Consider the following 12895-nt stretch of genomic DNA (forward strand, 5'->3'; position numbering starts at 1 on the left):
CCCTGGTGTTTTTGGCATGGGTATCAAGGCTGTATGCCCTCTGGTGGGTGTGCAAAGGAGTTTCCTGAAGAGCCCTTCAATACATCCATCACAAAATCTGCTTTCCAGCTCTCGGGGAGAAATATTTCTGACTCATGCTCAGGCCAGAAGAATTCAAAAGAGACAAAACAGAGGCACCAGGGAGCTCTTAGAAGATTGTGTGACTCACACCAGAGGACACGTGGAGGCTTGGGAGTGAGACTGATCTGTGACTTACCAAGTAGAGAGCCCCTGGGACAACTCCCAAGAAATATCCTCCTGGAGGCTTACACTTTCACTTCTACAGGATACAGAAGCAAATCTCTCCCCCTCCCTGCAGTAGAGATGACGGCTGCTCTGTTAGGACATTGTCAGGGATTGAACGGGGTAAGACCTGGGGAGCCTTTGCCTCAGCACACCGTAAGCAGCCCATCAGCAATGGCTGTTACCTTCCATGGTCTTCTTCCCAATCCCAGAGTCCTCCTCTGGTCCTCACCTCGTGTAGCCCGCTGGATGGCCCAGATGCACCTCAAACCTGAGTCTGAGCCACACCCAAAGTGTCAGCCCCCTGCACGCTACCACCAGGCTCACTCTCATCCCAGCCACGCAAGCCTTTAGGGAATATGGTATCGGATCCATGGCAACAGAGACTATGATGCTAATTCATCTTCAATTCTGGGTCCCAATCACAAGAGCACAGAGTGGGTACCAATGTGGTTTTGGAGTGTGAGTGTTCTGCATTTTTGTTATACAATATGCTGTCATCACATTCTTACCATGTGGGATAATGTCGTGCAAGGTAGACAGGCTAAAGCTTGAATTTCCCCACTTGTCACTTCTTAGCTGTGTGACCTTGAGCAAGGAGATGGCTGCTCTGAGCCTCAGCACCCTGAGCTGTCCAAGGGGCATGGATAGAGCCATTCAGAGGGCTGCTGTAAGTCTCCATGAGGTCACTGTGTGCAAGTCCTAATGTAGCATCTGGTCTGGAGTAAACTCCAATAAGTGACTGTTGATCTGTGATCAAAGCATGATAGTTTTCATTACTAGAGGTGGGTAGGCAAAACTCAGATGCGTTGAATCACTGACTTTGACCACATGAATATAACTCAAACATAAGACCTTTTTTATTTTTATTTTTTGTACTGGGGATTGACCACAACAGTGTTTTACCTCTGAGCCATACCCCCAGTCATTTTTATTTTTTACTTTGAAAGAGGGCCTGGATAAGTTGCTGCGTGTCTCACTAAGTTGCTGAGACTGGCCTCAAACCTGCAATCCTCCTGTCTCAGCATCCCAAGTACTGGGATTACTGTCATGGGTCATCACACCCTGTTTTAAACATAAATTCTTGGTTCCCCAGCCTGATGTTCATTCTCTGTTGCCCAAAATGTCCAAATTATTTTGATCAGAATGGGAAGGGAAAAGAGAAAGTTACTGAAATCCCCGATTTCACGTTAGCAGCCTCTCGCCCTGCAGAAGGAGCTCTCTGTAATAAAGGCCTTCTGTCTCAAGTCTGTTTCGATCCATTTTTTAAATCCTCTCCTCCCCTCAGCTCTTCTTGGAAACTGGCTTCCTGCCACACTGCACAGAAAGGCTTGCTATCTTTCATGAAGTACAAAGAAAAAACAAAAACAAAAGACGGGCCTTTGAAATGCTAACATTTATTCCTTGTAGATTCTCATTCTCCATGCCTCTTTCAACTGAGAATTAGCCGGGGTCCTCAAATCCCTGCACATCTGCGTTTAACCCACTAACAACTACGCCATGTTCCATCTCAACAGGGCACTGTAGGCAAAGCATGAATGCGTCAACTTCTTTTGTGTGGAGGGAGAAAATGGGTATGAACATCGTGTTCATGATCTCTTTGGGGACTGGAGTCTGAAGACCCAACGAGCCCCAGCCCATCCACCACCACAGAGGCATGGCGCCACACAAGAGCGCCGGACTGGGAGTCTAGAGACCCAGATTCTAGTTCACATCACCTTTCTGGGCATCTGGGCAAATCTTTCAACCTCTCTGGCTTTTGTTTTGCACATCCTATCAGAAAGGGAGTAGACAATAATTTTTGAAGTCTCCATGGAAATAACTTCTTACACACAGCTCTTAGAGGACAATTCCTCTCAACCTGTGAGCCCGTGACACTGAGGAGACACAGATGGGCTCCCACACACCCTGCGCACAGTGGTATGGCAGGCATAGGCCAGCTCTAGCTGCTTCTCCCCCCACCACCACCCCTGGATGCTTAAGAAGTGTTTTGATTTTGCATCTCGCCAATCTATTCATCCAACAGATATTTACTAGGTACTTGCTAGATCCTCTTCATTTTTTTAAATTCCCATCTACCAGTGAGAAATCTGAGAATTAGAAGCAAACAATTATAATTAGGCTCACCAGATTATTTCTCCTGGAGTAAAAGGATCCCTGGGGCTCTCTGTCGGTAAGAACTCTCTAGCCGTGCCTGCAGTGAGCTTTGGGTTGGCTTTTGATCATCAACCACAAGGACTGGTGATTCAGAGTGTGTGTGTGTGTGTGTGTGTGTGTGTGTGTGTGTGTGAGAGAGAGAGAGAGAGAGAGAGAGAGAGAGAGAGAGAGAGAAGAGAGAGAGAGAAAGAGGGAGACTTGAGATTGAACCCAGGGGCCTTCTACCTCTGAGCTACACTCTTAGCTCTGTTATCATCACATTATTACTATTATTATTATTATTATTATTATTATTATTATTACATGTGTGTGTGTGTGTGTATGAGAGAGAGAGACTCAAAATTGAACCCGGGGGCCTTCTACCTCTGAGCTACACTCTTAGCTCTGTTACCATCACATTATTATTATTATTAGTAGTAGTAGTAGTAGTAGTAGTACATGTGTGTGTGTGTATGAGAGAGAGAGAGATAGAGAGAGAGAGAAAGACTCAAAATTGAACCCGGGGGCCTTCTACCTCTGAGCTACACTCCTAGCCCTGTCGTCGTCATCATCATCATCATCATCATCATCATCATCACTACTACTACTACTACTACTACTACTACTACTACAGGGTCTTGCTAAGTTGTTGAGGACGGCCCTGAACCTCTGATCCTCCTCTCTCAACCTCCCAAGTACTAGGAGTATAGGCATACACCACCACACCTAGCTCTCAAACTCTTTTATGTGGCAGGATGTCTACAAATACCTTGACCCAATAAAAGACCTAGAGATTTGCTGATCCTAGTCATTGCTATAAGAGTCCATTTAATACTGTAACAAGACACAACCCCAGGTGACAAGATGAGATGAGACAGGTAAACGTAAAGCCTCCTAATGATAGTGAGGACCCGCGGTGACTCCCATTCTGATCACACACTTGCATACTTAAGACACCAAAACTTAGACCCTGTTTCCCCAAAATTATGATTCAGCTCCTTACAAGTGGGCTTCAGACATCCATATGTTAACCTTCAGGGGATGCCTGGTAGACCTAGAATGGCAAATGCTTAGAACATATCGCCCTACACATCCCCAAGGGCATGACCCAACATTATTCATCAATCAGGCCCCTGGTTGCCATTGGTTGGAATGCAGCTGTGAAGTCTTCCTCACCACCGCCAAAGAGGCTGAGCTGACGAAGAAATAGAGACATGTCTGCTATCCCTGATAAGCCATAAGCCATACCTACCCTGCTTTCCCAATTCTAGAAACTGTCAAGGGTGTGAAAAGATAGGATATCCCCCTGCTGACCTCACTAATAATAGACAATTGAGGTCCAACTGTCCATTGTTAAAGGGCCATTGGAAGAGACCAGGGGCCAAGATGGAAAGAGATCTGGCAACCAGGTCGGATGGGAAATGATTTAAGGACCCCAGGATGCTTAGCCTGGAAAAGGCCCAGAGATTATATACATTGAGGAGTCCATCTGTGTCTCTCCAAGGAGTTCTATAAGGCCCAAAATGGGGACTTTCCAGGGAGAGAATCTCTTCAGACCCCTCTGCTGTCACTACAAGCATGACCTTGTACAATCTACTGGGCTCTCTGAGCCTCCTTCCCTCATCTTTCAAATGAAGACAGCAGTGCCCACTTAAGAGTGGTACTGTGTTGCCAGGCGTGATGGTGCACGCTTGTAATCCCCGCACTTGGGAGGCTGAGACAGGAGGATCACACAGGTTCAAAGCCAGCCTCAGCTACTTAGTGAGGCTCTCAGCAACTTAGTGAGACCCTGTTTCAAAATAAAATGTAAAATAGATCTGGGAGTATAGCCCAGAGGTAGAAAGCCCCTGGGTTCCACCCCCAGTACACAAAAAATAAAAATTAAAAAATTAAAAAAAAACTTAAAAAAAAAAGAGTGGTACTGTGTTGCTATCAAAAGCTGTCTCCAAAACCAGACATCGTCGATGTAATGGTGGATACAACATATCACCTTTATTCTGTTGCTATTGGTGGGGTGCTGGTCCTCTCGGTTCACTGAGAGTTTTGAGGGCAAGATGGTCTTAGACGAGAATGGAGAACGATGTTTTGGTTGTCTCCCTGGCCCCAGAACTGGGTTGCTATCTTACATATGGGATTCTGTGCATTGCAGGGCCCCACCATTGGAATGCCAAAATGTATCTGATTAAGAGTATCAAAGCAGAAGTCCATTGGCTCTGTCCCCTACCTGGAGTAGGAATATTCATGTTCTTCACAGTCTTCCACAAAATCAGCCCAGAGACCCAGCAGGTCCCCCATGTCAATCATTTCCTCATTATCAAGCCTGCCGTCTTCTCCTGTTTCTTCCTGTGCCCCGGTATGGATAAGTCTGGTTTGCTGTTGAGCCATTCTGTCCGTCTCCTGGATCTCGGCTCCTGAGCTCTTGGGCCTCAGGAGCTCTATGCATTGAAGCACAGAACCACCCCAGGGACACAGAGGTCCTGCCCTGGGCTCTTGGGTCTTGGGACATGGCACGGAGCTGACGGTTTTGGAATCCTCCCTTTGTGAATGCTCTTACACAATCCACATGCATCTCACACAACCCTGATGATCAGCTACAAGGTAAGTAACGTATCATCTCCATTTTAACCTGAAAAATCCCAGAGGTTACAACCTCTGACTTCCAGGTCTCATGAACTGGGAAGTCAGAGACAGGACTTGAACCAGGTGATGGTTTTAGAACATGTCCACATAGACTTGATATATGTACATAGCTAGGTATATAAACATATACAGGTGCTTATGAGTATGTGGGTTCATACGAATCCATGTGTGTGCATACACTCACACTGTTTCTCAACTGTCTTTTGAGAGGTTCTAGAAACAATGTCCCCTCAGTAGTAACGAGCACCTCAATGCCCAAACTTTGATTTCCAAATACAATTCTCTGCTAAAGAGAACCAAGGCTCTTCACAGAAATGTCTGGTCCCACCGGGCGTGGTGGCGCACGCTTGTAATCCCTGCACTTGGGAGGCAGAGACAGGAGGATCGCACTGGTTCAAAGCCAGCCTCGCTGGCTTAAGAGACCCTGTTTCCAAATAAAAATATAAAATAGGTCTGGGAGTGTAGCCTGGAGGTAGAAGGGTTTCCAGGAACCCCAGTACCACCAAAAAAAAAAAAAAAATGTCTGGTTCCAGGATTTGGGAAGAGGCTACACTACATAAGATGTGCCTGCAACATCTTGGATCAAAAAACAGAAAACTGCTTCAATAATAATGACACATGTCAAAAAGACATAGAAGGAAATCTGACAGGGCTCTTGCTGGCCAAATCTGGGACAATTTAAGCATCATAATAAATCTAAAAAGTAAAGGATTACAATCTTTTGGAAAAAGTAAGAATCCAAGAATATGCATTGACATAAATAAATGTTCTTCTATATGGTAGAAGCCAAAAAGTTTGGAAAGACAATGGAATTTTTAAGTGAATTTTTTAAATTATTTTTTAAATTTTTTGTTGATGCATTATATTCATACATCATATTGAATTTTTAAAAAAAACACCTTGTGAGCTACAATAATAATTTGTTCAGAGAAGGATTATTAATAGATGCTAAAACAAATGGATGAAAGTTTAAGGGTTGATAAAATATTATCATAGTTTCAAAGAATACTTTGCCAAAAAATACTAAAAGAGAAATTCTATTTATTCATTTATTTTTTTATTTATACTGGGGATTGAACCCAGGGGCACTCTACTTCTGAGCTACACCCCCCCAAGCCCATTAATTTTTTTTAAATTTTGAAACAGCATCTCACTACGTTGTTGAGGGCTTCTTTAAGTTGCCGAGGCTAGCCCCGGACCTGTGATCCTCCTGCCTCAGCCTCCCAAGTACTAGGAATACAGACATGAACCATTATGCCCTATAAAGAGAATCTTTATATAAACTATAAATAGAAAATGGACATTATTGTGAGCACTATGAGGTCTGATTGTGAGGTCTAGGATTGAGGTCTTGCCAGAGTAGGACTAAGAACAAAGGAAGAAAGAGAAAAGCCCCCTGACCACTGCCCTGCTCCGAGATGCCCTGGCCACCAGCACACCAACGGGTGGCTTCCAGACTACTCCCATACTCCCGACTCCTTACCCATAAAAATCTGTAAGGAGGCGGGCTCCTGACTCTCCTGGGCTCTCTCCCCGGTCAGGTGCCTCCTTCCAGGTGTTATTCCTAAATAAAGCCTGATCCCTGCTGTTGGGCCATGTTTTCCTTGCCCCATATACCCCAACAGCTATAAAGAGAAGTGTTATAGTGGACACTGTCATAAGCCCCTAAGCAACAGGAGAACTGCCAGTAATGGGCTGACAGCATGAGCCTCCAGCTGTGCCATCAAGAGAGACTCGGGATCCTCTCTCTGGAGTCGCTGTTCGATGTGCATATTGGAATCCAATCAGACCCAACACCAGACAGCTCAAATTTAAGCACGCTCTACCAAGTGACTGACGAGGCACCCTTCATGAAGGTCGGCGCCGGGGGGGGGGGGGGGACAAAGAAGGCTGTTCCGACTAAAGGAGGCTAAAGAGACACGTCAACCTAAACGCAGCATGCCATCTTGGGTTGTTTTATTATAAATGACGCTATCGGGAGCTCTCAATAAGATCAGCAGATGCGATGCGAGAAGGTCTTGCTTTCAGGAAATGTGCGTTGAAGCATTCGAGGGCAAAAGGGCCTTGGATCTTAGATGATTCAGAAGAGAGAGTGAGCAAGGGACAAGGCAAGTAAGAGAGTAAAATATTAATGTTTGACGAATCCGGGTAAACAGTCTTTAGGAATTCTTAATGCTGTTTGGTAACCTTTAAGTCTGGAATTATGTCAGAATACATTTTTTGAGTAAGACATAAAATGAAAAGTCTTCTCCCCGGCCAGTTCTCTGGCGATGTCCCCATCGAGAAATGCAGTGTCGTCCCCTCTCCGAGACAATGTAGACCTGGAGATCTGCTGATCCTAGTCCTTGCTAGGGTCAGGACTCCCTCCTGATGAGGGGATGTGGCCCACGGAGGCTCGGTCACCAAAGGCGATCCAGCCTCTTCTCCTGTTTGAGCACAGACGGTGGAACCCTGGCCACTGTGCAAGAAGTCCAGCTACCACAAAGCCACCGAGCTGGGGAGACCACTTGGGGTCCCCAAGAAGAGACCTGGGGAGAACAGGTCATTCCTGTCTTCACAAAGACCCAGGACTAGGCCAGGCAGATGAGATAGAGAGGCTGCAGGAGTGAAGGCCACCCTCTAACTCAGCCTGGTGTCTCTGGGCCAATGACCTTAGGGGATCTCTGAACCCCGAGCACCTCAAAGCCTCCTCTCATTCAGGCGCAGGCTGACAACCTGACCCTGTAAATTTGTGAGGGCCTGGGGGACTCCTATGGAGGCTCAGAGCATTAGTCATTAATGCATTCAGACAGGCCATGGCCAGCAGCCCTGTGGGTGGGATCTGTCCCAGCCTCACGTCATGGAACTTGGGAGGTGAGTTGCTGGGCTACTGCTCCAGCATTGTGCCTGAGCCTGGGGTGTGCATATGCACACGTGTGCCTGTGTGTGCACACCCTTATCAAGTACCTCCTCTGCCCCCAGCTGTGCTTGACCGGAAGATGGCAGAGGGGATGCCTGTGCCAGTTTCCCCTCTCCCGGACCCTGACTGCTGAGACAGTGTCACTCTACCCAAGAAGGACAGTGCGGATTCAAGCTCCCAGGCGCAGCTCTGCCACTCGTGAGCACGGCGACTGAGGCTAATTATTCAGCCTGCTGATACCACCATCTTCCCATCTGCAAAATGAGGGTAATAAAAGTGTCTCACAGAGTCGTGAGGGCCAAAGTGAATCAATGCATGTGCAGGATGAGTCTAGAATGGAGTGCTATTGTTGTTATTATTTCTCGTTTGCAGCCCCCCCCCCCTTTTCAAAGCCCTCCAGCTTCACCGACCACCTTTCTCTTTCCTGGGCATGAAGAACAAAATTCCATTTCCAGGCCTTTCCCTTGCCCAGATCACTCTTCCTTCCAGATACTCCCATTGGCCCCAGCCTACTTCTCCCCGGTCTTCATGATGCCTCCCTTGACTGCCCTGAAGGAAACAGCAGCCGGCCCCTGGACTTGATGTTTTACCGTGCATATCAGCAGTGGCTGGTGACTAACGCTGCGCACCACGGTCAGGCCAGTACATACAACACAACAGAGAACCCAATGGTCGTGGTTATTGGCCTGTGCCACCCACTAAAATGTAAGTTACAAGACAGCAGAGAAGTTGATTTGCTGACTGTAGTCCCAGCATTCGGGACAATGGCGAGCGCAGAGAGAAACATAATTGTAGAGCATGATGAGTGAAATGTTACAGATGAGACTCCCCAAGTCCTTACATAAAGCATTTTCCATAACTCAGAACCCATTTGAACTTGGGCCTAGAACAGCATTTGCCCCCAAAAGATGTTACTTATAATGATCTGTTCTGTACAATAGAATATCTGTATTCCAGAGACTTCCAGATTAGTTATACTCAAGTTTCTCCGACTGTGTTTCTTGGAACTGTGAACTCCAGAGAGATAGTAATAGGAATCCCACCCAGCAAGGACTCACAGGGTCAGACATTAGGAAATGATGCAGAATTCTACCCCTTTGGGGGATTCCTGATGCTCAGGAAAACCTCTAAAAAGCCCTGTAGAGAAAATAGGCACTGACACTGGGTTTGCTGAATTTATTTCATCATAGACCCTGCCCATTAACATCTGCATCACGAAGCACAATTTAGTAAACAGAGATCTCCTATGAGCCCCTCAATTTACAACTGCGGACAGAAAGTGAGGCCCAGAGAGGCTAAGTGGCTCACTCGGGGTCACACAGCCATCTCCTGAAACCCTGATGTTGCCCTCATGGTCTGCTTTCAATTGGTTTACAAGAAGTCAAAAGCCAAACCCAGACCTCAGATTCCAGTCTCACTGTGATGGAATTCATATATGAAAATCTATGTGGCAACGAGGACTTGCTTTCAATCTCGCCCTCCCCGAAATTGTCACTCATTCAACAAATACATGCTCAGCGTATGTGCCGGGCACTGCACGCTCTGCGGTGAACGAGATGCGATTACACAGAAGACTGACAGCCAGATTGTCCTTGAGGAGAGCCCACCTGACGGAGCCACCCTTGGCATGCTGCTGCCAAGCAAGGGCTTGCGAGACATTACACGTTTGCATTTCATTTGCTTCCATTAACAGTTTTTGCATTTAGGTCGAATGGTAATAATACATTCTCTACTGAAACGTGCTGATATCAAACACCCTTCTCCAGGCAGGTAACAGAGGGAAAAAAAACCCAAAAAGATTGGCATTAGTGGGGCTCCCTGGATGAACATCTCAACCTGCAGATTTGTCCATTTCAAGTCCATTCAAATGTCATCTCTGGCTTCTATGTTTCAGTCAAAATGCATTCTCCTGTTTGTTGTTGCTTGCATAAGAGATGCCTGTTTGAGAGTGGTGTTTCTTTCTTAAAGCAGATTAACTCATACTTTTCCGAACCCTTCAGAACACATGGCTTCCGAAAGGCCTGTCATTCTCCCACAGTCCAGACTTGAGCTGGAGAAAGATGGTGTTTTTATCCTACATGATCTTTTCAACAAACTGACCATATCAATCTAATCATCAGGAGAACTGTCTCGTGTTATTTTAAAGAGGAGTTTCCAAATTAAAAAAAATTATAGCTCCAGGCTCGAGAAGTTCATATCTAACGCCGTGTCAATGAAACCAGCCTCAGTCCACACTCGAGAAACATCTATCTAATAAGAAACTTGAGAAACCAGCGGCTGCCCCAGGGCCCCTGTCCTGTGTGTTCGCCTAAGGCCAACATAAGCACATGCTTCTGGACCCGGCACACAGCTTCACTACTTAATCGAGCCTTCATTCCCAGTTTCTTCACGGGCAATCCTGAAATCCAAACTGCGAAGCCAAGAGAATCACCCATACAGAATTACTCCATACAGATAATTTGTGTTCATAAGACACCAGAAGCAGTAAGGAAGGATTCCTCAGGTAGACACCGGCAGAGAGCAGACAGTAGGATAGCAGAGGATCCCAGAAGCCAGACACAGGCCAAGAACCATCACCATGCACATATGCAACCTTAAACCTCAGCCCAGGCACAGGTAAGTCCCTGGTCAAACCATATGTTCAGAGGGAAAGAGAGAGTACAGTTTTAAAGGGCTGAGCTCCGGTTCTCCTCTCCAGATCTGTTAGGCTAGGTCTGTTTGACTGACCTTTTTATTCCTACTGCTTCTGCCAGTTCCTTCAATTAAGAATCAGCAGGGTGAGGCTTCTACTGCACAGACACAAACACTGGGACTTCACAGCACAGAGAGAAAGAGAGAGAGGGGAGAGAGAGAGAGAGAGAGAGAGAGAGAGAGAGAGAGAGAGAGAGAGAGAGAGAGTTTGTAAATGTCTGTGCCCTTACACAGCTCCACGAGGGTGCCCCTTACACCTTTTAATGCAATCCATTCAGAGTGAATGGCGTGATTTTGCCTAAGGAAATCTCCCCCTCACAGTCCAGCTCCCAGGCAGACTCTGCGGCAGGGTCACCATCTGGGGACGCCTGAGAGACCTGGGACTTGTGGTCAAAGGGGCCCTCCTCTTCCTGCTCGCCGCCCCCGGGCCCGTCCCCAGGGGCCGCCGCGTTGGGGACCATGTGGACATAGGCGGCCGCTATGTCCTTGTGGAAGACGGGGTCCTGGGGGTAGGAGATGAGTTCGTTGCTGACGTTCAATGTCTCTACCGGGGTTCTGCAGCAGAGATGGTCGCAGCCCAGCAGCTGGGCAAACACCTTCCGGAAGTCCGCGTTGAAGGCGTAGATTATAGGGTTGAGCGAGGAGTTGGCCCAACCGAACCAGACGAAGACGTCGAAGGTGGTCTCGCTGACGCAGGGGAAGCCAGCCTTTGGGGCTCCGCTGCAGAAGGGAACCATGCAGTTAAGGACGAAGAAGGGCAGCCAGCAGCACACGAAGACGCCCACGATCACCGCCAGCGTCTTGAGGACCTTGGTCTCCTTCCTCATGGAAGCTCGCAGGCTGGAGTCGGGCTCGCAGGCCGCCCGGCCCCGGCAGCTCTGCGCATGCTCCGCCGCCCTCTCCAGGGAGGCGATCCTGCGGATCTGCGCCTGCGCGATGCGGTAGATGCGCGTGTAGGTCACCACCATGACCGCCACCGGGATGTAGAAGCTGACGATGGAGGAGGAGATGGCGTAGGCTCGGTTCAGGCTGGAGTCACACTTCTCGGCCCTCACCTGGGGCACCCGGGTTCCCTCCCAGGGCGTCCCATTGGCCAGGTCAGAGGGACCCTGCGCTGCGCCCCAGGAGCCCGCCCGCTCCCTGTGCCAGTTGAACTGGACCGGGATGAAGGAGATGAGGATGGACAAGGTCCAGGCCAGACCTACCATGGCCAAGGCCAAGGTCTGGGTCATCTTGCGCTCGTATTGGAAGGGCCTGGAGATGGCCCAGTAGCGGTCCACGCTGATGACGCACAGGTTCAGGATGGAGGCCGTGGAGCACATGATGTCGAAGGCCACCCAGACGTCGCAGAAGGGCCCAAAGGGCCAGTAACCCGCCACCTCGGCGACCGCCTTCCAGGGCATGACCAGCAGAGCCACGAAGAGGTCGGACACGGCCAGGGACACGATGAAGACATTGGTCGTCCTGGCGCGCAGGTGGCGGCTGCGCACGATGGCGGCGCACACCAGCACGTTGCCCAGCAGGGTCCAGACGATGAGGAGCGTCAGGAGGGCGGCGGTGACCACCTGCGCGGGCCCCCGCTGCGCCGCCGGGGCCGAGTCCCCCGCGGCCCCCTCCCGTGCCAGCTGTGGCTGCCGCCCGAACCGCGCCCAGGACCCGGTGCCATTGCGCCCCGCCGGCAGCATGTCGGGGTGGGCGGCAGGAGCGGAGCGCGCGGGGTCCCAACTTCAGCCCTGCGCCCCCCGGGCGACCCCATTGGGCACCCCCGGGGGTGCACCAGGACCCGCAGCCAAGAGACCCCGGAGCCCCGAGGGGCGCTCACCGTGCGGCGGCCGCCTTGAGCTCCTCGGTCCCGGGACGGGACACGAAGGGGCTGGTGCCTGCGGACCGCTGGGCTGTTCCCGGGAGCCAGCGGCGGGCGGCGGCGGCTGCGTCTGTTTCGGAGCTGGAGAAGGCGAGAGAGAACTGCCACCGAGGGGGCGGGGGCCCGGAGCCGCGGGCGGGCGAGCGCTGCAGCGGCGCCGCCACCTTCCCGCCGCGCATCCCTCTCCCATCCCGGTCCCGCGCTCCCTTCCCCTCTCCGCGGCGCTTCCTTCCCCGCGCACCCGCCACACCTGTGCCCCGGCTGCCTAACTCCACGCCGGGCTAAAGACCAACCCACAAGTCAGAGGGCCGCCGCAGTGCCAGACCCTCTCCCTGAGCCCGGGAAAGTGCATCTGGGCAGGCGAAAAGGTGCCTGGCCAGGCC

At 49.8% G+C, this 12895-nt stretch overlaps 1 protein-coding gene across 1 annotated transcript; it reads right to left on the reverse strand.

Moving 5' to 3' along the window:
* Nucleotides 1-10908: 10908 nt before the first annotated feature.
* Nucleotides 10909-12333, reverse strand: DRD5 (dopamine receptor D5; the record flags this gene model as incomplete). Its single annotated transcript, XM_080697592.1, has 1 exon — nt 10909-12333. One exon carries the CDS (start codon nt 12331-12333, stop codon nt 10909-10911), a length of 1425 nt encoding a protein of 474 aa, XP_080553718.1.
* Between the last annotated feature and the right edge of the window lie 562 nt (nt 12334-12895).

Source organism: Muscardinus avellanarius, assembly GCF_963383645.1.
Source record: "Muscardinus avellanarius genome assembly, chromosome: 6".
Taxonomy (NCBI): domain Eukaryota; kingdom Metazoa; phylum Chordata; class Mammalia; order Rodentia; family Gliridae; genus Muscardinus; species Muscardinus avellanarius.